General features: G+C 46.4%; 3 protein-coding genes across 4 annotated transcripts; 1 reads left to right on the top strand and 2 right to left on the bottom strand.

Moving 5' to 3' along the window:
- Nucleotides 1–5,051: 5,051 nt before the first annotated feature.
- On the bottom strand, nt 5,052–6,186 carry LOC100720428 (diazepam-binding inhibitor-like 5). The gene is made up of 2 exons (XM_063251081.1): nt 6,035–6,186; nt 5,052–5,492 (listed from the first exon to the last, which is right to left on the bottom strand). The coding sequence occupies exon 2, from the start codon at nt 5,446–5,448 to the stop codon at nt 5,185–5,187; it is 264 nt and encodes an 87-aa protein (XP_063107151.1). The 5' UTR covers nt 5,449–5,492; nt 6,035–6,186; the 3' UTR covers nt 5,052–5,184.
- Gemin4 (gem nuclear organelle associated protein 4) lies at nt 6,134–13,413 on the top strand. The gene is made up of 2 exons (XM_003469687.5): nt 6,134–6,275; nt 10,061–13,413. The coding sequence occupies exons 1-2, from the start codon at nt 6,266–6,268 to the stop codon at nt 13,225–13,227; spliced, it is 3,177 nt and encodes a 1,058-aa protein (XP_003469735.2). The 5' UTR covers nt 6,134–6,265; the 3' UTR covers nt 13,228–13,413.
- A 1,165-nt stretch (nt 13,414–14,578) lies between these two features.
- On the bottom strand, nt 14,579–23,488 carry Tlcd3a (TLC domain containing 3A). Of its 2 annotated transcripts, XM_003469547.5 has the most exons (5): nt 23,319–23,488; nt 22,863–22,946; nt 19,342–19,543; nt 17,159–17,254; nt 14,579–16,524 (listed from the first exon to the last, which is right to left on the bottom strand). In XM_003469547.5, the coding sequence occupies exons 1-5, from the start codon at nt 23,438–23,440 to the stop codon at nt 16,255–16,257; spliced, it is 774 nt and encodes a 257-aa protein (XP_003469595.2). In that variant the 5' UTR covers nt 23,441–23,488; the 3' UTR covers nt 14,579–16,254. The 2 variants fall into 2 exon arrangements, with proteins under 2 accessions (XP_003469595.2, XP_023420800.1); XM_023565032.2 differs by lacking the exons at nt 14,579–16,524; nt 19,342–19,543 and having other exon boundaries at nt 17,197–17,254.
- Nucleotides 23,489–24,346: the final 858 nt, after the last annotated feature.

Here is a 24,346-nt window from a genome sequence, read left to right as displayed (position 1 = left end):
CAGGAGTTTAGCTTAGTGGCACAGTGCCTTCCTGGCAAGCACGAGGTCCTAAGTTTGATCTCCAGTACTCCCCCCACAAAGCTGCTGAAATTAGGCTGTTATATCAGTGTTTATGTCTCATTTAAAGTGGTAGCCAGATTCACTTTAGACAGACTGGAAAGAATTGATTCCAAGGGTGACAGTTCAGAATTATAAAAAGTTTCTGTTCTGGGGCTAGGGATTTAGCTCAGCGGCATAAGCGCCTGCCTTGCAAGCAGGCAGTCGTGAGTTTGATCCCCGGTACCGATAAAAAAGAAAAAGACAAAAAAAAAAAAAAAAAAAAAGTTTCTGTTCTAACCTCTGTTGTTCTTGGTGGCAGTTTTCAGGTGAGCTTCTACTTCCCTTCTTACAAGGGTGCTCTTATTTTACAAGAAGGAAAAATCCTTATCTAGCTCCACAATACGTTGTTTTCAGCTTAAATTCACTGTGTTAGGGGAAAATCATGAATTTCACAGCAAACAAGTTGTGCATTCCTCCTTTCAGTAATTGTTTCATTTTTGTCCTATATAAACTGCTGTCTGTGATTTGTTAATGTTCAAATTTTCTGACATTAAGCAATTCTTAAGTGTTTACCTCTACCAATGCTATATTGTTCTCATGAAAAAAAAAGTACAGTACTATCCCCAGTATGTTGGAATGCTATAAGGGAGCCCTCTCAGTTTGTCATTGTAAAAGTACTAAATGACTAAACCTATCAGCTCTCCATCTGCTTATCTTGAATTTTACCAGACTGGAGTGTTTCTCTAAAATGTCCAGCTGTGGATGACAGATGGCACCATGCACAGTGGAAATCAGTGCTGTTTATTCACCTGGGACATGCTGGCTTTAAGAGATCAACCCCCTTTATTTATTTCACTGTCATGATTTCCTGTGTTGTGATCTTTGATGTTTTATTTACCCTGAAGTCATTTAGTGTTTAAGTTTCGCCTTTTATCAAGGAATCCTGAAGTTTGCTCCTGCTAGTGATTTTAAACCAAAACCAGTAAGTTTAAACTAAAAGTTAGGATTACTTTCCTACCTTAATGGGGATGGTATGATCAATGAGAAAAAGAGAGTACAGAAAATAAAAAGAGAAGTATAGTAATTACTATTATAAGGCCAGATGTGGTGGTGCATGCCTGCATTCCCCACACTCGAGGCTGAGGCAGGAGGATCCCCACAAGTTAGAGGCCAGCATGGGCTACATAGTGAGTTCAAGGCCAGACTGAACCACAAAGCAAGACCCTGTCCAAAAAAAAAAAAAAAAAAAATTACTATTAACCATTAAAGTGTGCTTATTAAGTGAGGAAGATATCTTCATATGTACTCCATCAGATGGATGAAGGCCTCACCAGAGGTCTCTCTGTGCATTTCGGGCTGACCTTGAGCTCACTGTGTAACCCAGCCTGGTCTCAAACTTACAACAGTCTTCCTGCCTCAGCCTCTGAGTGCTGGGATTACAGGCATGTACCACCACACCCAGCTATAAATTTGATTTTTTTATACAGAAAAAAAAGATTTTTTTGGTGGGGGTAGGAATGCTAGCAGCTGAACTGAGGTTCTCAGCATGCTAAGGCAAGTGTCCTACCAAAGAGCTACAGCCCCAATCCAGAAAGATACTTTTGTGCAAGCTGGTGTTTTAAACAATGAAGTTGAGAATCCTTCCCCTAGAACTGTAATTTTGTAGTGGCTGTTTTGTTTTTTAATGGAGGGGAAGGGTATAAAGTTCCTATGATACAGCTCTAAGTGTAAGTTCAAACATGTCTTGAGTTTGAATTCAGAGATTTAGAGTGGCCATGCCGCATAGGTTTTCCCAAGTTACCTTGGAGAATTAGCCATATGAATTCTGTGCATTTACTTTATTCTACTGTGGTGTAATTAGCAAAACTGTGGACATTTATGTGACGTTCTGCCCATCTCACTTGTCACTCAGAGCCACTCTGCTTTCACAGTTTTTAGGATTGTCTTAGTTACTTTTCACTTGTTGCTGAGACAAAATACCCAACACCCAAAATGAAGGAAGGAAAGGTTTATTTAGCTTACAATTTTTGGAGATTTCAGTCCCTACTTAGCTGGTACTAAGCCCAGTGATATGACTGAAGGGCAGCTGTTTATGGTGAGCACAAGCAACAAGAACCAAAAAGGCAGAAGGGCAAAGCACGCCTCCCTCCCTCTGTTCTATGTTGGCTGCCCAGCCCTGGGCAGGTGCAGCACTCACACTGCCAATTCCAGTGCTAGATAGTAAACCAATCACAACCGCTAGATTCAGCCTCCTCCATGACTGCGTGAGGCTTTGGGGGGGCATCCAAACACAAACCATAGCAAGGACACTTGTAACTTGTCCACTGAAATTCATGGAACAGTGGAGAAGTTTTGATTGTATGACCTAACAATACCTTTGGTTTTGGTACTGGGGATTGAACTCATGATCTTGTGCTTGCCAGGCAGACACACCACTGGGCTAAATCCCTGGCCCAACACTACTCTTAACCCTGTGAAAAATGGGCTTTGGAGTTAGCTCAATGGTCAAGCACTTACCTGGTAAATGCAAGGTCATGAGTTCAATCCCTACAATCCCCAGCGCCCAAAAACCTATGAAAAATCAATAGGAAATTTGTCCTGGTCTCATTCAATGATCAGTATGTGCCCTCCTCCTGCCCCCAGTATCAGGGAGTAAATCAGAGCCTTTACACTCAGATACATCCCTGTGCCTGTGTGTGTGTTTAATTTTATTGGTACATTTTAGACATGCATCGTGATAACATGCATCGTAGGAAATTTATACCTGGACATAGTACATCTTGTTTTTCCCATTCCCCTCCCCTCGATTCAACCCCTCTCTTATTTACGAAAGGTTTGTTTTCATTTTTTCCTTCCATTTATTTTCTTATCCCTTCTTTCTCCCTCTCCCCTTTTTTGTTTCCCCTTCTCATTTGAACATTTTCTTCTCATTTCCCAATATCTCTTACACATTTTGATCCTTATTTATACTTTGTTTCTCGCATCAGAGAAACAATGAGGTATTTCAACATTCATGTCCGATTTATTTTACTTAAGAGTATGGTACCAAAATGTATCCATTTATCTAGAAATGCCTAAGCTTATCCTCATTTATGGCAGAGTAGTACTTATAAAAATACCGCATTTTGCCAAGTGTGATGGCTCACGCCTGTAATCCCAGTACTTGGGAAGCTGAGGTGGGAGGATCTTTGTGAGTTGGAGACCAGCCTGGCTACAACAAAGTGAGCTCAAGGCCAGCCTGAACTGCATAGCGAAACCCCATCTCAAAAAAGACCAAAAAAAAAAAAAAATTGCATCTTTATGCATTCATTGATTCCGCATGCCTTTTTATTTTTTATTTTGAGATGGGGTCTTCCTCTTTCTCAGGAAGGCCTCACATTTGTAATCCTCCTGCTTCAGCCTCATGAGTAGTTGGATCGCAGAGGTGTGCCATCATGCTCAGCTATCCCTAGCTCTCCTACAATTACTTTCTGCAGTTCTAGTTATAATACCTTTCTATTTTATCAGGGTCTACAGTGACTTGCAAAATGATATAGCATACTTAGAGTCCTCAAAATACTGTCACAATTTGAAGCAAAGTCCATTATTTTTCTGTTAGCATTTAACATGAATCATGGCCCTCAAAACATCTTCACAATATCCCTCTGCCCAAAAATAGTGCACTGTTTTACATTGTAGTTCTTACCCAGTGTATACTTAGGATAGTTGTTTAGTCACTGTAGTATCCTAGATATACTTTGTAGTACTGGAGATTGAACCCAGGGCCTTTACACTGAGCTACACCCCCTGCCCTTTATTTTGAGACAGGGTCTCATAATGCTAGGTTGCCCAGCTGGGCTCAAACTTGCTGCCCTCCTGTCTCAGCTGCAGTGCCTAGATTATAGATACACTGTACCACATTTGGCTAGAAAACCTTTTTTTTTTTTTTAGGTGTTTAGAGACAAGAGTATTGATGTCTGGTCCAGACTGGCCTCAAACTCACAGCAGTCCTCCTGTTTCAGCCTCCCAGCTGCTGGGATTACAGATATGCCCCACCATACCTGGCTAGAAAATAAATTTTTTTTTTAGAAAATTACTTTTAACTGAGGAAAAATTCCAGGAAATGCCATGCCCCAGGGACCTGTTCCTCTAAAACTTCTCTTTAAGACTTAGCACTATCCCAGCCACTAGGCAAAGTGGTTACGCATTGATGCCTCCCTGATGAGCCAAGCTTGGGTACTTTAGCCCTTCATAGATGATTCTCTGTGCTCTTATAACAAATACTTGTATATAGCATTTTGTCTTATACAGATCCACATAGAGATACTAGGACCAGCTATTTGGTAGTCCTGAGAAAATTTTGATTGCTAAGCTTCATATGAGTCAGTGCCTGGAATTTTGAAACTATTGCTCCATTGTTACTCAGCTACTCTGTTTAGTTGTATCATTTACTTCATTACTGTGTTGCTAAGTGGTTGGCTTCTCAAGAGTAACTTCATTGATCTGTGTTCCCCTAGGACTTCTGGGCTTGACTTTAGCATTTCTGGCAGAGTCCTGTCCCCTCTAGTGCTGGGTTGGTGAGTCAGCAGCCCTTGACGACATAGAGGCGTGACCTCAAGCTCCTTAGAGGTGGCAGTCATTCGAGAATGACCTCCAACCTTGGGCTTTTCTTTCTTTTAAAGACTGGGTCACTATGTAGTTCAGGCTGGCCTTGACTCTGTAGAGCCTGGGCTGGCCTGGAATTTGTAATCTCCTGCCTCAGGATCCTTAGTGCTGGGATTACAGGGGTATACCTCTATGCCTGGCTAACCTTGGGTATTTTCATAGCATTGATTCTCCCATCATCCCCTCTTCTGCCAAATCTCTTACCTATGCTATGAAATAGGAAAGTAGTGAGCACATTCACAACCACCCAGAAAGCCAGCTTGATGGCATTGTACCCAGTGGAAAGATTGGTTTTTTTATTTAGACACTTACCCCGGACTCTGAAGTCACTGAGTTTCTCTTTCCCAGCAATATACAGTCATTCGTAGGCAGCTTAAGTGCTTTATTTATTGATGTCTTAGCTAACCTTGCTACCCTTTCAGGACAGTTCAGCTATCCAGATCTTTTAAGAAGCCCATTGCCTACCGAGAAGCCACGCTACTACTACCTGCTAAAGTGGCCCTAACTGGCCTCCTTTTTCTTCAGCTCCTCCACTTTGACGATGTAGACCTTCATGGCATCCATCTTGGACATCCCTTTGTGCACATTCCACGCCTCCCACTTGGCCTTGGCTTTCATGTCTGAGTCAGGAGGGGCAGGGATGTTGCAGTCACCCTGAGTAGCTTGCTTGTAGTAACTGTACACCAGAAGTTTCTCCTCGTCACTCACAGGACCCTTCAGCTCCTTAATGGCAGTGCAAGCCAGCTCAAACTCCTCTTGGCACATTGTGGTACTTGAGGCTGTGTTCCTCTGTTCTTTCCAGGTGACACCTGACACACAAAGTGGAGAAGGGAATAGTACACACCTGAGCAGGGCTGCTGGATTGGCTCCACCTCACAGTACATTTTGTTTTGTTTTTTTGAGACAGTCTGGATATGTAGAAGACTAGGCTGACCTTGAACTCACTAGCCCAGGTTGGCTTCAACCTCGTGGGGCTTTTCCTGCCTCAGTCTCCCAAGTGTTAAAATTACAGGTGTGTGCCACCACACTGGGTTTCTGTTTTCTTTGAAACAGTGTCAAAAGCGTCCATCATCTTGGAAAATTAAGGATCATTGTCGCTGTAAGGAGGAGGCAGTGTGGTATGAAGAAGGTTTAAGGTAATTGTGCCTGTGGGCTTGGGCCGGCAGGGTGAGACCCGGTCTGCGGGCGAAGTGCCACTTGCGTGCTGCAGAATAAGCAGCCTGAGGGAACGGCTTTCGAGCTAGGGAACTGGAGCTATCCGGGGTTCCTGTGACGGGAACGCGGGCACAGCGACTGCACTAAGGACCGCCTGGACTCCCGAAACTCAGGAAGGGGCGGAGCAGAGCGTTACCTGCTGGTATGGCCGAGAGAGGGCGCCGCGGGCTCGAGGGTGAGGAGCGCGCGTGCGCACGGACCAGCTGGCGACCTAGCGGCGGGGCGGGGGCTGTGAGGGAAGGGGACCGAGGCTGTGGGCGGGGCCTGTGGCTCCGCCCTCCGCGCCTCCCATTGTGCCGTGGCGCCTGCGTCGCGCTGGCAGCCTCCGAGGAAAGGGGCGGCCCGCGCCGCCGCCAACGTCGCCGCCATGGACCTAGGTGGGTGCCCGGTTCCCCTACCCCGACCCTCCCTGGCGAGGCGGCCCGACGTGCCACACCCGCGTGGGCCCCGGCCAAAGAAAACTTCCGGGCCGGGTGTCCTTGGAGACCCGGAGTGGAGGCCGGCTCTGGCCCTGGCCGCGTTGTCCCTTGGCCAGCGTTTTCCCTCGCCAGCCCCCGTTCTCCTTTTCACGGTAAAAACCTCAGCGAACGGGTGCGAAGTTGGATCCCCGGAAAATAGACGTGCATTGTGCACGTGCTTCGGGCGATGCTGGGCTGGATTGCGCCTGGGGACATCAGAGAGGGCCTTACGGTCTCATTTATTGAACATTAGTTAAGTTGTTGAGCAAGTTTACTATCCCTCCCGGGACTCATCGATAAAGCGAGGATGGTGACCCTGTCTTCCAGAGTTCTGGGGGAGTTTCTTTGTGACCACGTGCGCGCAGTGTTGGGTATAGTGCTGTGGAGCACAGCGGCGTGTGTCAAGATCAAGATCGCAGTTCTGGGGAGGGGTTACGGGGTTACGGCAAATGAAGTGGCGCTTGCTGATGAACCTGCGTGCAGCTTGATTTCGAGGAGATCTGGACAGAGGGAGGGCGGGAACTGACAGAAATCGATTGCTCCTTGCCAAGCTTCCACACCCTCCTGAGTGTGCTTTAAAGAAAGGAAGAGCAGGAGGCTGTCCTGAAAGAGCCAGGGGTGTGATACCCGAAGGCGTGCCAGTAGTAATAGACTGAAGGCTGTGGCTGTCCCCAACAAACTCAGCAGTAGTACATTGGCAAAGATGGAAGAGTTTGGAAGTCCTGCAGCTGTCTCGGCCACACCACTTTGTGGTTGTGACATCCTGAGCAAATTGTACTTGAGCCTCAATTTTCTCATCTTTAAAACAGAAATAATAATAATCTTTAAAGAGTTGTTTTGAAGATTGAAAGGTTTTATATGTTGTATGACATTTTACAGTGCAGTTCCTTTTTAGAGTTAAGCAAGCACTTAACAAACAAGAAGTAGGCACCTACCTGCACCAGTTAACCATCAGAGATAAACTGCTAACAGCTTCTGAGGCTTTTTCAAGTAGCAAGTGTATGTACAGTACTTACTGTCTGGAAGGCAGCTGTTGGGGACCAAACATCTGCTGAGCTGAATGCAATAAAATTGGATTTACAGTCATAAGCAAATGTACTTTGGGGCTGTGGAAAAGCAGCCTGATCCTAAAGAAGGGCCCCAACTCCCAGAAAGACACCATTTCCCCCGCCCCCAGTAACCTATACCTTAGGAATCTGATCTGTTCATCAGAAGCCAAGATGGATTGCTTTCACAAAGATTGCATAGCAGCGCTGATTCTTGACCTTTTATACACTCATAAAAGTTGAAGGGGGGGGGGCGTTGGTACTCTTTAGGCTGCTAGGATCAGTATTTTCTGGGCTGGCTCCTGGCCTGTGAAAGTAGGGTACATGTGATCTTAAGGGACTAAACAAGAGCTGGTATGTCCGGTGGCCAGGAAAAGAGAGGAGTAAGAATACTCACTTGAATAGTGAGCAGTGGTTGTGTTTTGATTTTAGTTTCTAGGCCAAAAAAATATATATGTGGTAAAGAGTTGGGACCCAAGATGGACATGGTAGCACACACTTGGGATCCCATTTACCTAGGAGACTGAGACAAGAGGATTGCAAGTTAAAAGGCCAGGCTAGGGAACTTAGACCTGTCTCAAAAATAAATATATAAAATTTTAAAAAGGACTGGGGATGTAGGTCAGTGCTTCCTGGGTTCAATCCCTAGTTCAGTTGCTACCTAGTTCAGGGTGGCCTTGAACTCACTGTGTAGCCCAGGCTGACCTCAGACTCATGGTCTCCAAAATGCTTGAAATACAGGCATGCACTACCATCTCCTGCTCATGATTCTTATTTTTTTTTTTTTTTTGGTCTGGGGACAGTTCTGAAAATTGAACCCAGGACCTTGCATATGTTAGGCAAATTATTTAGCACTGTGTTTCAGGTTTCTGAGAATAGTGACAAAATTCAGGTCCTGATAACAATGGAAATGTTTGGGGAACCAACATATATTAAACTTAATCAGACTGATGGCTTTAAGGTTTTTGTATTCATATTCATTAATTACCTTTTTTTTTTTTTTTTTTTGAGACACGGTCTATGTAGCCCAGGTTGGCCTGGAACTCGGCAGTCCTCCTGACTCAGCCTCCCAAGTGCTGGGATTACAATCTTGCGCTGCCATGCCTATCTTATTTTTTTGCTGAGGATCAAACCCTGGGCGTCATCTATAGTATGCAAGCACTGGACCACTAAACGAAATTCCGAGGGGGGGATAAACACTACATCCCAAGATCTAAACCCTAACCTCACCCATCCTTGGCAAAAGGGATTGAGATAACAGCAGCAACCCTGTGCCAAGGATTCAGCTGGTATCTACCATTTGACCCTCATGGTTAAACCATGAAGTCTGTTATATACATGTATGCGGAAAGGAGGCTTGGAGAAGTAATCTACCACGTCACTTTGGTTTGGGATGCCTGAACTAGGATTTAAACCATTTCTGGTAAAACTTCCAGGATGCCTTTCTTAAGTCTGTCAGTTCATAGGCTCACTGAAGAAATGACTTCACTTTGTAATTTAGTACAGTATTTTTGTAGCTGCCTCTGAGTTTCTACTACATAAGCAGGGCCATTAGTAGCCTGTCCTCTTGGAGCAAAAGGTGCTGTGGGGTGATCTGTTTCCTTGAGAGAAGAATGATTGAAACCTTTTGGCAAGGTTATGAGAAAAAAGGGAAGGGAAGGCTTGTCTGATTGTTTCTGTGTCTGTGGCTCTGGGGCTGTGCCCTCAGACTGTGCCAATCACTGAGATCAGTTGTCATCCAGGAATGTGCTTGGTGCCGCCTCTGGTTTGGTACTGCCCTTGTGCTCTTTCTAAACCTTTCTCCCCGTCGGAGGCCTGACTTTCCATCTGAACTCCAACCCCGCACTGTCCGCATATTCTGCCTCAGATTCCCAAGGAACCAAAACTGATGTTTTTCTTCCCTCCAAACCTGTTCTGACTCTGCTACCTGTTTTTTGTGAATGTGTAGTTGTGTGTGTGCTACTGAGGATTGAGCCCAGGACTTTGCACTTGCGAGACAAGTACTCTACCACCGAGATGTAATTTTGTAAAATTTTATTTTGGAAGCCGAGTGTGGTGGCACACACCTGTAATCCAGCACTCAGGAAGCTGAAATAGGAGATCATTGCAAGTTCGAATCAGCCTGGGCTGCAGAGTGAGCTCAAGGCCAGCCTGAACTGCATAACGAGATCCCATCTCAAAAAGACAAAAAAAATTTTTTTTTTACTTTGAGACAGTGCATCACTAAATTGCTCAGACTGGCTTCAAACTTAGCATTTTTCTGCCTTAGCTTCCTACTGAAGCCTCCCGAGTGTCAGAGATTGACAAGCATGTGTCACCACACCTGGCTCTTTCTGCCTTACTGGAGATCCAACCCATAGCCTTGTACATGCTAGGAAGTGCTCGACCACTGCCTGTACCCAGGTGTGTTCCGCTTTTGTTGGTAACCCTTGTCCTCCCAGTTCCCCAGCTGGAAAGTTTGAACGTTGTTTGCTGTTCCTCAGCAAAGTCCTAGTAACTGCAGCTCTCAGTGGCTCTTACAGCCAGCTCTCCCCCTCTTCTCCCAGATGTCAGTTAAAGCCTTTATCTTTTCTAACTTTGATAATGACTGACAACCTAATCTGCTCCTGGTTTTGAACCCTTTTCACTACATTCTTTATTTGGCTTTTTTGTGTACAGGACCCTTCAATATCTGTGAAGAAATGACTATTCTACATGGGGGCTTCTTGCTGGCTGAGCAGCTGTACCGCCCCAAAGCACTGGCAGAATTGACCAAGTCAGACTGGGAACACGTTGGGCAGCCCATTGTGGAGGCCTTAAGGGAGATCTGCTCGGCCACGGTGCATTCCCAGCCGCTTGCCTGGAAGAAGAAAGCTCTGATCATCATCTGGGCCAAGGTTCTTCAGCCCTACCCTCCAACTTCTCCTGACACTGAAACTCGGTGGCAGGAAGATGTGTTCTTCTCTGTGGGCAATATGATTCCTACTATCAACCACACAGTCCTTTTTGAGCTGCTCAAGTCCCTGGAAGCTTCAGGACTCTTCATCCAGCTCCTCATGGCCCTGCCTACTACCATCTGCCGCGCAGAACTAGAGCGATTTTTGGAGCACATGACTATTGACACTTCTTCCAAGGATGTGGCCTTCTTCCTTGATGTCTGGTGGGAAATGATGAAACACAAGGGCAATCAGCAGGACCCTCTGCTGTCTCACTTCAGAACCATGGCTCATAAGTACTTGTCATCTACAGATGAGTTCTCTCATCCTCCAAAGAGGTTTAAGTCAGACCCGGATGTGTGTCCAACATTGCCTCTGTTGGCCATGTTGCTGAAAGGACTGAAGCAAATCCAGAAGAGAATCCTGGGCCTTGGGATGAAGTGCTGTGCATTGGCCAATCTGGCTGACATGTTGACTGTGTTTGCACTGGTAGAGGAAGATCCCCAGGAAGTGTCTGCGACTGTGTACCTAGACAAACTGGCCACAGTGATCTCTGTGTGGAACTCAGACGCTCAGAATCCATACCACCAACAGGCTCTGGTGGAGAAAGTAAAGGAGGCGGAACGAGATATCAGCCTGACCTCACTGGCCAAACTCCCCAGTGAGACCATTTTCCTTGGGTTTGAGTTCATGCACAGCCTGCTGCGGGAGTGGGGCGAGGAGCTGCAGGTCCTGCTCAACAGCAGCCAGGGGATAAATTATGATAGCTACCGGCTGTGTGACAGTCTGACCTCCTTCAGCCAGAACTTGAAACTGTACATGGACACCACCAGTTTGACCAAGGAGGAGAGGCAGGTGGTCTCTGATTTGGCAGAGTGTGTCAGGGACTTCCTGAGAAAAACCAGTAGGGTGCTGAACAATAAGGGCTTTGAGGACATCACTGCCTCCATTGCCATGGCCATCATTGAGCAGAAGATGGATCGACACATGGACATGTGCTACATTTTTGCTTCCGAGAAGAAGTGGGCCTTCACGGATGAGTGGGTGTCCTGCCTGGTTAATAACAGGGCTCTATTCCGGGAGCCAGACTTGGTTCTAAGGCTGCTGGAGACAGTGATGGAAGTCACCATGACAGACAGGGCCATCCCTCAATCACAGATCAAACAAGTCATCTGCTTGATCCTGGAGTGCTATGCAGACCTCTCGCTGCCAGACAAAAATAAAGTGCTCTCAGGTGTCCTGCGCTGTTGGGGGCGAAAAGGCCTCTCCGACAGGCTGTTGCCTTACTTGGACAGTTTTCAGGAAGAGCTTAATACGATGTTCAACCAGCTTGCACAGAGTACTTCTGAGCAGGGCTTAGCTAAAGCAGTCGCTTCTGTGGCCCAAATGATAATACTGCACCCAGAAGTCACAGTGAAGAAGATGTGTAGCATGGCCGTGGTCAATCTTGGGACTCAGAAGTTCCTAGCTCAGATTCTCACTGCCTTCCCTGCCCTTAGGTTCACAGAAGAGCAAGGGCCAAATCCATCCACCACGTTCGTGGTGTCATGCCTTAAGGAAACCGTCTGGACAAAGTTCTCTACACCCAAGGAAGAAAAGCAGTTTTTGGAGCTCCTGAGTGGCCTAATGAATCCTGTGAAGCCCCAAGGGATTCCAGTTGCTGCTCTTCTCGAGCCAGATGAGGTGCTAAAGGAATTTGTCTTACCTTTCTTGGCCCTGGATGCCGCAGAGGTAGATATAAGTCTGAAGATCTTCATCCAGACGCTAGAAGTAAATGTGGGCCTAGAGGAATACTGGCTCCAGCCCTGTTCTCCATTCCCCCTTATCTTCAGCCTGTGCCAGCTCCTGGATAGCTTCAGCAAGTACTGGCAGCTCCCTCCGGAAAAGCGGTGCCTTTCTTTGGAGGGGAAGGATCTGGTGATCCACATCCTGGAGCTCCTCTGTGAGATTGTATTAGCAAACGTGGAGACCTTCTCCCCAGACACCTGGATCAAGTCCCTATCCTGGCTCCACCGGAAGTTGGAGCAGCTGGACTGGACTGTGGGCCTGAGGCTGAAGAACTTCTTTGAAGGCCACTTTAAGTGTGAGGTGCCAGCCACACTTTTTGAGATCTGCAAGCTTTCCGAGGCTGAGTGGACCTCTCAGTCCTATCCAGGGTATGGGCCTGGCACAGGGCTTCTTGCCTGGATGGAGTGCTGCTGTATCGCCAGTGGACTCTCTGAGCAGATGTTCTCCCTCCTGATGGTGGATGTGGGCAATCCTGAAGAGGTCAGATTGTTCAGCAAGGGCTTTCTGGTGGCCCTGGTGCAAGTCATGCCTTGGTGCAGCCCCCAGGAATGGCAGTGCCTTTACCAGTTGACCAGGAGATTATTAGAGAAACAGCTTCTGCATGTTCCTTATAGCCTAGAATATATTCAGTTTGTGCCCTTGCTCAACCTGAAGCCCTTTGCCCAGGAGCTCCAACTCTCTGTACTCTTCCTGAGAGCTTTCCAGTTTCTCTGTAGCCAGAGCTGTCGTAACTGGCTGCCTATGGAAGGGTGGAACCATGTAGTCAGACTCCTTTGTGGTAGTCTGACAAGTCTCCTGGACTCAGTTAGGCTAATCCAGCCAGTTGGTCCTTGGGCCCAAGGACAGGACCAGAACCTGACCCAGGAAACCCTGTTTGTTTATACCCAGGTGTTCTGTCACATTCTGCATATCATGGCCATGCTCCCTCAGGAGGTCTGTGAGCCACTCTATGTGCTGGCCTTGGAAGTCCTCACTTGCTATGAAACCCTGAGCAAGACCAACTCTTCTGTTAGTGCCTTGCTCCAGAAGGTAAACGAGCAACGCTTCTTAAAGTCCATTGCTGAGAACATTAGCCCCGAGGAGCGGCGACAAACCCTGCTGCAGAAGATCAGCAACTTCTGAGCTGCGTAGGTCAGAGAGAAGCTGGGCCCTACTGTAGCCTTTCTGTAGGGGCTGAAGCAGAGATGCACAGGCTTTCCAGTTATGTCAGATTGTACACAAGATAAAAGGCGTATGATATCAGTGTAAACAAAATAGTTTCTTAGGTATTTGTAACATACAAACTATAATAAAATTCACTTTTGTCAAGTCTTAGTAGTTTGGGATTAAATACAAATTGGGCTTAGATTATCAGTAAGATCAAACTGGGAGGAATATATCCATAACTGAACTTTATATCCTAGATTTTTGGCAAAGAAGCCCTTAAAGGGGAATTACCTGAGTAGAAAAATGTACAGAATATTTTTGAGGTTTTTTTTTTTTGCTACCAGTACAGGGTAGCCTTGAATTTGTGATCCTCCTGCCTCAACTTTCTAGTTCTGGGAGTAGTGTGCACCACTCTGCCTAGGGAGGGTGTTCTTTGAAACTGAGACCCTCAAGTCATTTTAACATGTAATGATTTTTTTTTTTATCGGTACCAGGAATCTAACTCACGACTGCCTGTTTGCAAGGCAGGTGCTTATGCCGCTGAGCTAAATCCCCAGCATGTAATGAAATTGCATGAGGTGTCTTGGAAGGGTCAGGAACTTCCTCTTTCCGGGAATGGCTGAGACTTGTGTGTCTGGGACACCTGGACCATTAGGCAGCAGCACCAGGAAACAAGTGCCCTCGAAGATGATGATAGGGATGTGTGCGCGCCATAGGGAGGGCTATGTTTTGGACAGGTGGCCTGTGCTGATTCCAGGGCTGGTGAACAACTGCAATGTGCCGAGGACAGGGATAATTACCTTCTGCCTCGGGATAGTTTGCCATGGATTGATGGAGGAGTGGGATCAGGGAAAGGTGTGTTCAGAACCACAAAAAAATAAGAACTTAAGGTTTCTAGGGTGTTACTACAAAACTGTAACAGCTGGTTGGAGATGGTATTTGGGGAGAGAAAAGATGCCCCATCTCCTGTATTTCCACACCTTCCTTCAAAATGGGGGACCACTCAAGTTCCCTCCTCTACCTCAGCAAACTTGCTGTGACCAATAATGACACTTCCATCCTCCCAGTTCCTCAGAGATTCATCTGTGAAGGCCTGAAGTTACACATGACCATTGGGCTTGATCCTGGGCACCTTCAGTGTATTTGTGGGTCCTTGAACCAACAAGTAAGGTAGGAGCAAGCCTTCCTGAAGGCTGAAACCATTAACATAACACCCTCTGCCAGTTGTATCTGCAGGAACTGCTGCACACGGTAGCCAGTCCAGCTAGCTCACAGGATGGTTATTAACAGGACAGCAGTACTGATACATTTAACAAGTGAGAATACATTGGGAAATTAGTGCAGTTTAATCACCACATGGATGACTGGTAATAGTGATAGTAAACAAAACAGTAAAACACAAAACCGTAGTGTTCTGTTTTTTAAATGGCACCTATTAAAGGCTGAAACAGTCACAATTTGAGACACTGTTACGTATTCAGTCCTTTAAAAGTTCATGAACAATGAATTAAAGGCACTTTAAAAAAAATTTAGTCCTACTACCACTTGAAAAAGTCCTGGTAGTAGTCTCAGACCCATCCCAGTTATAAGGAATGATTAGTGTTGGCACCAGAGGATCCCGTTTGCAGGTGGTGAAAGCGCTCGTCCACAGGATCCTGTTTGCAAATGGGAGTGAAGGTGCTGGTCCACAGGACATGATGGCTGCCCTCTCGCTCTCCAGCCTTCTGTGGTAAAATGGGAATGTACTCCACATAGGATTGGGCATCGGCTCATGAGGAGGCTCTAGAAAAAGGACTTTGGTCTAGATGAGAGGTCTTGTATTTGTAGTACAGAATTTCCATTTCTACTTGGACTTTGTCAGGGTAGTTACAAAGTAAATAGCTACCAAAATCATTTCTCTTTTCCCATTTTGAGTTTTGATTTGCTTTGGTTTTGAGACAGGGTCTCAGCATGTAGTTCAGGTTGGCTTCAAACTCATTGGGATTCTCCTGTCTCAGTCTCCCATCTGCTGGGATTACAGGTATGCATACCACAGGTGGCTTTGTTTTCTTCTTGTACTGGGGATTAAGCCCAGGAGCCTGCCCTGACCTAATTCTCAGCCTTTCTTTTTCCTCAAGATCTCACCAGGTTGACCAGGGTAGCTCAAACATGTGATCCTCCTGCCTCAGCCTTCCAGAGTGTTAAGATGACAGGCATGTGGCACCATGCCTGGCTTGCCCCTATATCTCCTATGCATGTGGACATGGAGAAAGCCAGACGTACGGAGTCATACCAAACTGGGAATAATTCTTGTGTGTGCTTGCAGCAAGCTCACAAGTTTGAATCTGGCCTTTTACTATTGTGCTGACTTTTACTCACCTCCCTACTTAAGTTGTTCACATTGCCAACCCTTTCTCCTACCTGAGACTTGAGACATGGAATGTCAGACAGGTAGACAAAGGAATTCAATGTTGACACGTGGACGACAGGATGAGGCAAAGAACTGCTAATGGACTATCTGGTAAACAATAAAAAGCTACATACCCACAATGATCTTCCCAGGCCAACAGTGCAAAACATTGTAAGAACCAAGTCATCATTTGCTTCTGCTGGCCCAGTATAGTGGGTACTGCCCTGAGTAGTTGCAAAGGTGGGTAACCACCAATACCGGGGAGCGCCCAGCCCCTCAGCACTGGTCCACCAACCTCATGTCCCATGCTTCAACCTCCCAGAGCTCTTGAGATACAAGACCCAGGAACTGATCTTTGGGCTTATATTAAAACAACTTTGTTGCTAGCAGAGAGCTGACAGCACCCAATAGCTGTTAACCATAAAAAGTGCTTTTGCAAAAGGGCAGGTTAGAAGAGGGAGGTAATAGTATTTTAAAAGAAAAACTCAGAGCCAACCGCTTATCAATACCTGAAAGGCTGAGGCCACCTAGGGCACAGTTTGGTCCATGGAATACTGTGTGGAAGAGGCAGCTAGTGTGAGGAGACACCCTCACTGCCCAACTTCTGGGGGTCATTAGCCATCCTTTTTGTCTTGGGGAGTGTTAAAAAGCCGGAGTGCCTTCTTGCACAGCAGAGAGAACCAGTAAATCTGGGGAGCGATGAGGAGGGCATTGGCCACATTGCAGAAGAAAGGGATACTGTATGGCACTTGGAGCAGGCTTAGTCCCTGATGTTGGCCATAAGACCAGTACATGAAGGGGAAAAGAAGGATCCGACAGAAAAAGAAGCTGGTCAGCGTGATGATTCCGTTCACCTTATACAGAAGAGTGTGCTGCTGCTTTCGCTGTCAAGGGGAAAGAGAAAATGAGGTCAGCGAGAGGATGTACCATCAGGGAAGGACTAGCCCAGGGCTCACAATAGAAAAGGACAGCCAAGTGCATATACTAATCAAGATCTAGGCTATCAAATTCCTTCATACCACACCTGTATCTAGTGTTCTGACGCTTGCAGAAAAGCCTGCTGAGCACTGGTATATTGAGGCTATGGTGGCTCACAGCCTCAGTTTCTCCAATAGTGATGTTGAGTTTGACCTAAGACCCAGGGATAGGAGTCTAAGAAAAGTGGACTGGAGAACTGGCTAGGGGAAAAATACAATGAGCAGTATCAAATGGGCCAAACCTATAATTTCACCTCCATTGGCTTGGATGACCACCTGACCTGTAAGTCTGTTGAAAGATCTATCCCAAGCCTGGGGATTTAGCTCAGCGGCATAAGCGCCTGCCTTGCAAGCAGGCGGTCGTGAGTTTGATCCCCGGTACTGGTACCGATAAAAAAAAAGCAAAAAGATGGAAAAAAAAGAGAAAGATCTATTCTATTATGCCTAGCATCAAGAGATTTCTCCAAACCCTACAATCTCCCGAGGAAGAACAGCATCTTTTGCCTCCTGTACTATTTCTGGCATTTTTATTCATACATGCCTGAATCAGAACTCTACCCAGTGACACAAATGGGGTGCTCAATTCTGCTGTGAAGATGCAGCCAACAAAGAAGTCTCCAATGTCTCCCCGGAACTTCTGCAGAGGAAAGAAGAAAATAAGTGAAGGTTAAGAAACCACTTGTGGGGCTGGGGATTTAGCTCAGCGGCATAAGCGCCTGGCTTGCAAGCAGGTAGTCGTGAGTTCGATCCCCGGTACCGATAAAAAGGAAAAAGAAAAAAAAAATTAAGAAACCACTTGATAAGCCAAGTGTGATGGCACACATCTGTAACCCCCCAACACTCTGGGAAGTTGTTTTTCTCAGATTTGCAATCCTTCTGCCACAAAGGGAAAAGAGGGATTGTAAGTGCGAGCCCAGTTTGGACAACTTAGTGATTCAGTGAAACCTCAAAAGCTAAAAATCTAAAAATAAATAAGTAAAAAGATTTGGGGTACTGGTCAATGCAAAAGTTCTGGATTCAATCCCCAGTATGAGAGAAAGAAGAGACCACTAGATATAATCAGCAATGGTGGCACATCCCTCTCATCCCAGCTCCTCAGGAGGATTGCAAGTTTGAGCCCGAGCAATTTCTCAAGAAATGAAAGAGCTGGGGATGAGGCTTAATAGTAGGCTACTTCCCTAAAATATTCCAGGCCCTAAGTTTTAGCCCCACAACTCCCCAGAAAATGTCATGGAGAGAAAAGAAAATGCTACACAGGTAAGTTATATCCAATTAATATTCTGCTTTTCCTCAGCAGTATCACTCTGATGTCCAACCCCTAAGACCTACAGGCAAATTCAGGTAGGCTGACTATATCACAGGATAATCTTTCAGTGACAGCTGGAAGAATTCTGTAGCCTACTTTCCTGCATCTAATTTAATCATAGTAAGAGCACTGAATGTGCAGCTCAACAAAGGAAGTGCTAGATGGTAGGATCCCAAGGCCATATGGACAGACTCTTCAAAGAATTTCAGCTGGGGATATAGCTCAGCTCAGCAGCACAGTGCCTGCCTAGCACGTATGAGGTTGTGAGTTTGATTCCCAGTACTGGGGTGTGGGAGGGATATATATATATATATATATATATATATATATATATATATATTCTATTGCTGGGGATATAGCTCAGCGGCATAAGTGCCTGCCTGGCAAGTGCAAGGTCCTAAGTTCAATTTCTGGTACCAAAAGAAAAAAGAAAATTTCAACTAGTCTACTTTTTTCAAGAAAGAAATTAGTATAGTAGGACATGTCCCTTTTACTTCTTAGTGAAATAAATAACTTCTTAGAGTCCTCACTTCTTCATTTATCATATTGTCCCAATAATTTCTAATATTTAGCAAGCTATGAGCTTTTAGGCCAAGTGCCTGCCATCTGATAGGCACCCGGGAATTACAAGTTTCCTTTCTGCATTCTATTTCTCTTCTTTGTTGCATGGGATTTTTTGCTTTATTTTGGTTTCTTCCCACCACACTTGCAGTCCTCCTATCTTAGCCTCGTAGGTAGCTGAGATTGTAAGCATGTGCCATCCTTGCTGGCTTCGGTGAGTTTTTAATGGGAAAACTGTTCTATAGAGACTTATTTGTGATATGAGAATATTGTTCCCCTACCCTCTTTGATACTGTTAACTGTTTCATATTGGGGTTTTCTTTGTTGTTGTTGTTGTTGTTGTTTTTTGGTACTATTCATTGAACTCACTACCTCGTGTTTGGCAGGCAGGCACTGTGCCACTGAGCTATATCCCTGGCTCATGTTGTCTTTTTATCATTTTTACACTGCACTGAACTGGAGACAGGATTTCTGACATAAACACTAAGGAACTAGAGTGCTGAGGAATTGCTAAAAACAATAATGCTGGTGAGGCAGATGTGGTGGCACATGCCTGTAATCCCACCCTGGGGAGATCTGGGCAGGAGAACAGTGGGTGCAAGGTCAGTCCAGCTACATAACAAACCCCTGCCTCAAAAAGCAGGAATAACATTGGTAAAGGAGATCATGAACATTACAGGTTTAATGATCTTTCTCCACTGCTTGCATGGGGGATTGGATTGCTGAAGCAGCTGGCACAAGAGGGTGGGTATGGTAGAAAAGGAGAGAGAAACAGGCAATCTGAACCCCTACGGAAAGATCAGGACACCCAGTTCAACAGAACACGAGTACCTCAGGCTGCTCCTACAAGGCCATACCTGTGCAACTGGCACAAGGACAAAGAGAATAACCATATGGTGCGTGATCATGAGGCGGTTTTGACTCAGGAAGTTGCGAAAAACAAAGGAGTGTCCAGGATTCTGCTCTTTGATTCGGCACCAATCACAGAGGTACATGGCGTAGCAGTCATAGACCATGTACGGAATCAAAAACCAGACATATTCTCGGGCAAGCCAGTGCCTGAAAGAAAGCATATGGATGACCTGTGAAATAATTACGGATGTCAATTATGAGGGTCAAAACCAGTCTCTTCTCAAACATGCTCCCTTCTCCTTTGTACTTAATCAGCCGGTATTATTCCAGATACTTTGTAATGAAGATGTGCTGAAGCTGATAAGCAAGGAGAGTAGACAACTTTTTCTGAATTAAAGGGCAAACTCATGTCAAAGGCAAAAAGTAGGAATCCACTCAGTGCCATGTGTTTTAGGTAGCTTGCTATTATTACTATTTGCCCAGTTGAGCTACTCATCTATAAGTTGAAATAAATAAATTTACAGATTATTCACCAGCCCCACCAAGAAACTGGTTTAAAGGTGTTCCCAATAACAAACCCAAACTTTCTAGTTTAACTAACTCCATAGTTGCTCAACAGTAGGGAGTTTTCTAATTTAAACCCCTGAACCTCTGGGCTTTCTTTTGCATCTACACACACCACCACTCTAGGGCAACTCTGGGAATCAATCCTGGCTAATCCCACTTCTACTCATTAAGAAAAATATGTCAGGAAATGAGCCTGAAGCGCAAAGACTACATTACAGCAGCTAGATATGAGGAGAGGGGAGTCTGGAACAAACATCAGTGTTACCATTTACTTGTCCAATGCAATTGAATCAATATGTGCTTAGAGGCTGGGGATTTAGCTTAGTGGCATAAGCGCCCACCTGGTCATGAGTTTGATCCCCAGTACAAAAAAATATATATATAATATATATATATATATATATATATATATATATATATATATATTCAAAATAATAGTTTAGGGCATAGTGCATGGCCTGGCAAGCGTAAGGCCCTGAGTTTGATTCTCAGTACAAAATAAGTTTATTGCCTTCCTCGAGTAGATTAGAAGGAAAACCTCTACAATTAATACAATATTGTTACCAATAATAAATAGTTTCTATAAAATTTTTATGTAAAAAAGTCATCAAGCTGAAATCATGTACAATGGTAGGAAGCATTAGATTCCCTCAGCATGTTTTTGTTTGTTTTTGTCTTTTTCCTTTTTATCGGTACCAGGGATCGAACTCACGACTGCCTGCTTGTAAGGCAGGCGCTTATGCCGCTGAGCTAAATCCCCAGCCCCTCCCTCAGCATGTTTTTGTTTTTTCTGAATATCTGTGTGGTAGGTAAGGACTATCAATTTTATGATTCTCAAACTATCTGATCAGAATCATGTGCATCAGAATCAACGCTTTACAGATCCACTCACAGAGATTCTAAATCATATCCACTCACAGAGATTCTAAATCAGGACCTCCGATCTGGTTAAATTTAACTTGGTCTCAGTTGATTTTCTGAGACCTAGTCCACTCTACAGCAGCTCTGGGAATATATTATTCTCTAGAGGATGCATGTAAGTTTCTGTTCCTAAAGGACTGACTGCACTTACCACAGCATAATTTACTAATGAATAAACAATGACATAAAGGCCGACAAGCAATGAAAGCAAATATAATACACTTAGAAGTGCATTAATTCCATCTGGACAAAAAGATGCAATACTCATTCCCCTGCCCATCCATGGTCTCAGTTGCTTTCTTAAAGGAATTCCAAATTTAAAAACTGGAAATTACTGAAAGCCCAGCTGAAAAACTAACCTCTCCCCTTAAATGGAACCTAGGATTTAATGCTTTGCACCTAGAACTAAGTAAGATCTGAAACCACAATTCCTAGTAGAATTCTGTGAAAACATTTTCGAGAGGTCTGTGTTATAATCTCAACCACCACTAGCCTGTTACTTAAGTTTCTTATAAGATAATGACAATCCTTGTCTTACTCTACTTCCCTGACGGAGTCATTGTGAAGGTTAACGATTGAAAGTGTGAAAAGCATCCAAATATAAATGGTTCAACTGAGAAAACTTCCTAGAGCTGTAATTTAGCCCTTTGAGGTGTATGAAGTCCCATTAAGAACCCACTGAAATTCTTGGCTCTACACCACATTCAGCCTAAGATTTGAGATTTATAGATACCTCCAGTCTAAAGACAGGAGGATAAAATGAGAAGGCATATAGTAGAAAAATATCTGGGTAAGTGGGCGTGTACTTTGAGTCATGAAAGGCCTTTAAAATAATGATTCAGGTATTTTATCATATCTTTATGCACCCACACAGAGGTGGAGAAAAAGAACGTATCTATTTCGCAAACAGAGAATAAAAAGAGGAATAAGAATAAAAGCATGAAAATCAAAACAGCATAATCAAACCCAATTAAGATTGCAAGCCAGGGACCGGGGATTTAGCTCAGCGGCATAATCACCTGCCTGGTAAGCTCAAGGTTGCGAGTTCAATCCCTGATACCAAAAAAAAAAGAAAAGATTGCAAGCCACAAGCAGACAGATTCCCCACTCAGGCTCTCCTGTCACCCCAACAGGTGACGTGGAATGTGGCTGAATCAATGTGAGAGGGGAATCAGGAAAGCCTGGCCAACACAGGTGACTATCAGTCTCCTACTTAACTGGAAGAGATGAGAGTGGATGTAAGATAACAGGTGAAGAGCTAGGGATTTAGCTCAGCGGCATAAGCACCTGCCTGGTAAGCGCAAGGTTGTCAGTACTGCCAAAAAATAAAATAACAGGTGAAAAAAAGTGGCTTAAAAAAAGAAAAGTGCCAGCTCAGTCCATGTGTAAACACTAAGCATAATAAGTCTGATTTTAATGTATGATTTATTTTGCTGAAGAAGATGCTGTCCGAGGCTCATTTCCTTACCTGTCTCCAAAATGAGCTCTAACAGATATTCAAGTTTTCTGTTAATATATATTGAGTTTTCTGAAAGCACCTGAAAACTCATCACTTTTAGCAAATGCAAAGGGAAAACACAAGGGCAGCATCTGCAGGGAGGGAGGAGTCCTGTCAATAACGCTTGTATTTGGTATCTCAGCTAATGAATGGTCCAGGCCGGGAACTGGCTCAGTGGGCTCTTTAAGAGCCAAAATCCATACTCCTGTTTTGTAAGCACTTTTCACATTATAAAGAAGTTGGAACAACAGACCACACTTGTCCTCTAATATACCACCTTAAATCAGTCTTAGACTCTTGCTCCCCAGCATTGCTTCACTTTCCTTGTAGTTTCCATTTTCCTAAACTGGGGGTGCTGAAAGAAGCAAGGAGAGGAGGAAAGCACTAATTATGGTGCTCTAACTTTTCCCAGTTAGTCTATCATCTACCTGACAGTGTGTGCTCATAAAGAACTAATGCCTGGGAGCCACTGCAAGGTGAAAACTTCGAAGTTCCTCATCTCTGTCATTTGTATCTCTTTCACCTGGGACTGGATGTTACCTGTCTGAGACCACGTTGCTGCAGGAACGGATGATGATGATCCCTGCCCCGGTGGCCAGCACAGCCTGCACTGAAGAAACTATCCTAACGTTGGACAGAGAAGGAAAATATAAGAAAGCGCGTTCCATCCAGTACTGTGGACAGCACAAACTTGCAACCTGACTTTCCCCCCGCCAGGCGAAGGAAAATGGTAGATGTGGGCTGCAGGCTGCGAGAGATGCACACATCCTTCCCTCCCCACACGCACTCGCACTCGCGGGCAGCCCTCCACCCTGGTCTCTCTCCCTCCACGCACAGGGGCTCCACAAGCTCTGCCTCGCGTGACACAGAGGGGCCGGGACGCCAGGGAGGCAGCCCCCTCGCTTCCTGTCGCCCCCCTTTTCCGCCCGCAGCCCCGCGCGGGGGAGGGCAGCGCCCCGGAGCTGGGCGAGCGGGCGGCCCGGCCACGCCCGGTACCTGGTGCCGACCATCACGCAGTCGTTGTAGCTCCATGCCGGCCGCCAGCGACGCAGCGCCCAGGTGCTGAGCGCGAAGAGCCCCGGGAAGAAGAGCGAGCCCCAGGCCAGCGTCAGCAGCATGGGTCCGCCGGGTCGGGCCGCCGGGTCGGGCGCCGCTCGGCGAGGCTCGGTCGGGTCCGCGCGGCTCGGCTGCGGGCGCCGCCGCCCGGCCCTATTTCTAGCCTCCGCCCTGCGCCCCCGACTCCGCCTCCGGCTCCGCCCCGCCAGGCCCGGCCCGGCCCGGCCTGCGCCGGGTGCTGCCCGAGCCCTCTGCGCGGGTCGCCGCGTGATCAGGCGCGGCGGCCGCGATAGGCGCGGGCCGGGCCCCGGGGCGGGGTCTCGCCGCCGCCCCTGGCTTCGCGGCTACCCGGGCCGTCGGCGGTGGGCGGCGCGAGCACTGCCCCCCCGAGGTCGGAGCGCGCCAGCCGGTTCCCAGCCCGCGGACGCCGCGCCCCGCACGAGGCGCGCGCGAGTGGCGGCGGGGCCCGGGCCGTGGCGGGAAGCGCCGGGGCCCGGGGGGGCTTCTGTTCCGTCACCGCGGACGCCTGGCCCTCTGCAGCCCCTGGCCAGTGGGGCGGGTAGGGCGAGGACAGAGAGAGCCAGGTAGGAGCTCGCGCCCGGCCGGACCCTACCACGGAGGTGGACGAGCCCTCTGCGCGGGCGCCACCCGGTGCCCACGGGGCGGCGCGCATCTCCCCGTGGGGCGAGGGAGAGTGGGAGGTGGGCGTGTGGCTGTCGGCGCTCCTGGCCTGTCTACCCAGTGGTTTTGCTCCCAAATGCGGGTCTTAAATAAGTGGTCTTTCTGCACCAAAGAAGGGGAAATCCCTGGGAAAGCCTCAGAGCCTGACCCGGAGTCTAGCAAGTCTCCGTACTGTATCCCTACTGCTTCTTGGCTCTGGGTACAGACGCTGTCCAGAGTCTTGGTTACTTGTTGTTGTTGACAGCGTGCCCTTAAATAAAAGTTCTTGGGTCAGATGCCCTGAACTT

The sequence above is a fragment of the Cavia porcellus genome, unplaced genomic scaffold, assembly GCF_034190915.1.
Source record: "Cavia porcellus strain 051 isolate PalLab524CR breed Dunkin Hartley unplaced genomic scaffold, mCavPor4.1 scaffold_6, whole genome shotgun sequence".
NCBI classification, from domain to species: domain Eukaryota; kingdom Metazoa; phylum Chordata; class Mammalia; order Rodentia; family Caviidae; genus Cavia; species Cavia porcellus.
The sequence above is the reverse complement of the archived record's forward strand: the minus strand, read 5'-3'. Positions and strand labels throughout refer to the sequence as shown.

What these genes read in the sequence shown, in the direction of transcription:
- LOC100720428 (XM_063251081.1), bottom strand. Translation starts at nt 5,448, where the DNA reads ATGTGCCAAGAGGAGTTTGAGCTGGCTTGCACTGCCATTAAGGAGCTG.
- Tlcd3a (XM_003469547.5), bottom strand. Translation starts at nt 23,440, where the DNA reads ATGCTGCTGACGCTGGCCTGGGGCTCGCTCTTCTTCCCGGGGCTCTTC. An exon ending in TGCGTGATGGTCGGCACCAG is followed by an intron (nt 22,947 to 23,318) that starts GTACCGGGCGTG and finishes GTCCAACGTTAG; the next exon opens with GATAGTTTCTTCAGTGCAGG. An exon ending in TCCTTGTGCCAGTTGCACAG is followed by an intron (nt 17,255 to 19,341) that starts GTATGGCCTTGT and finishes TTTCCTCTGCAG; the next exon opens with AAGTTCCGGGGAGACATTGG.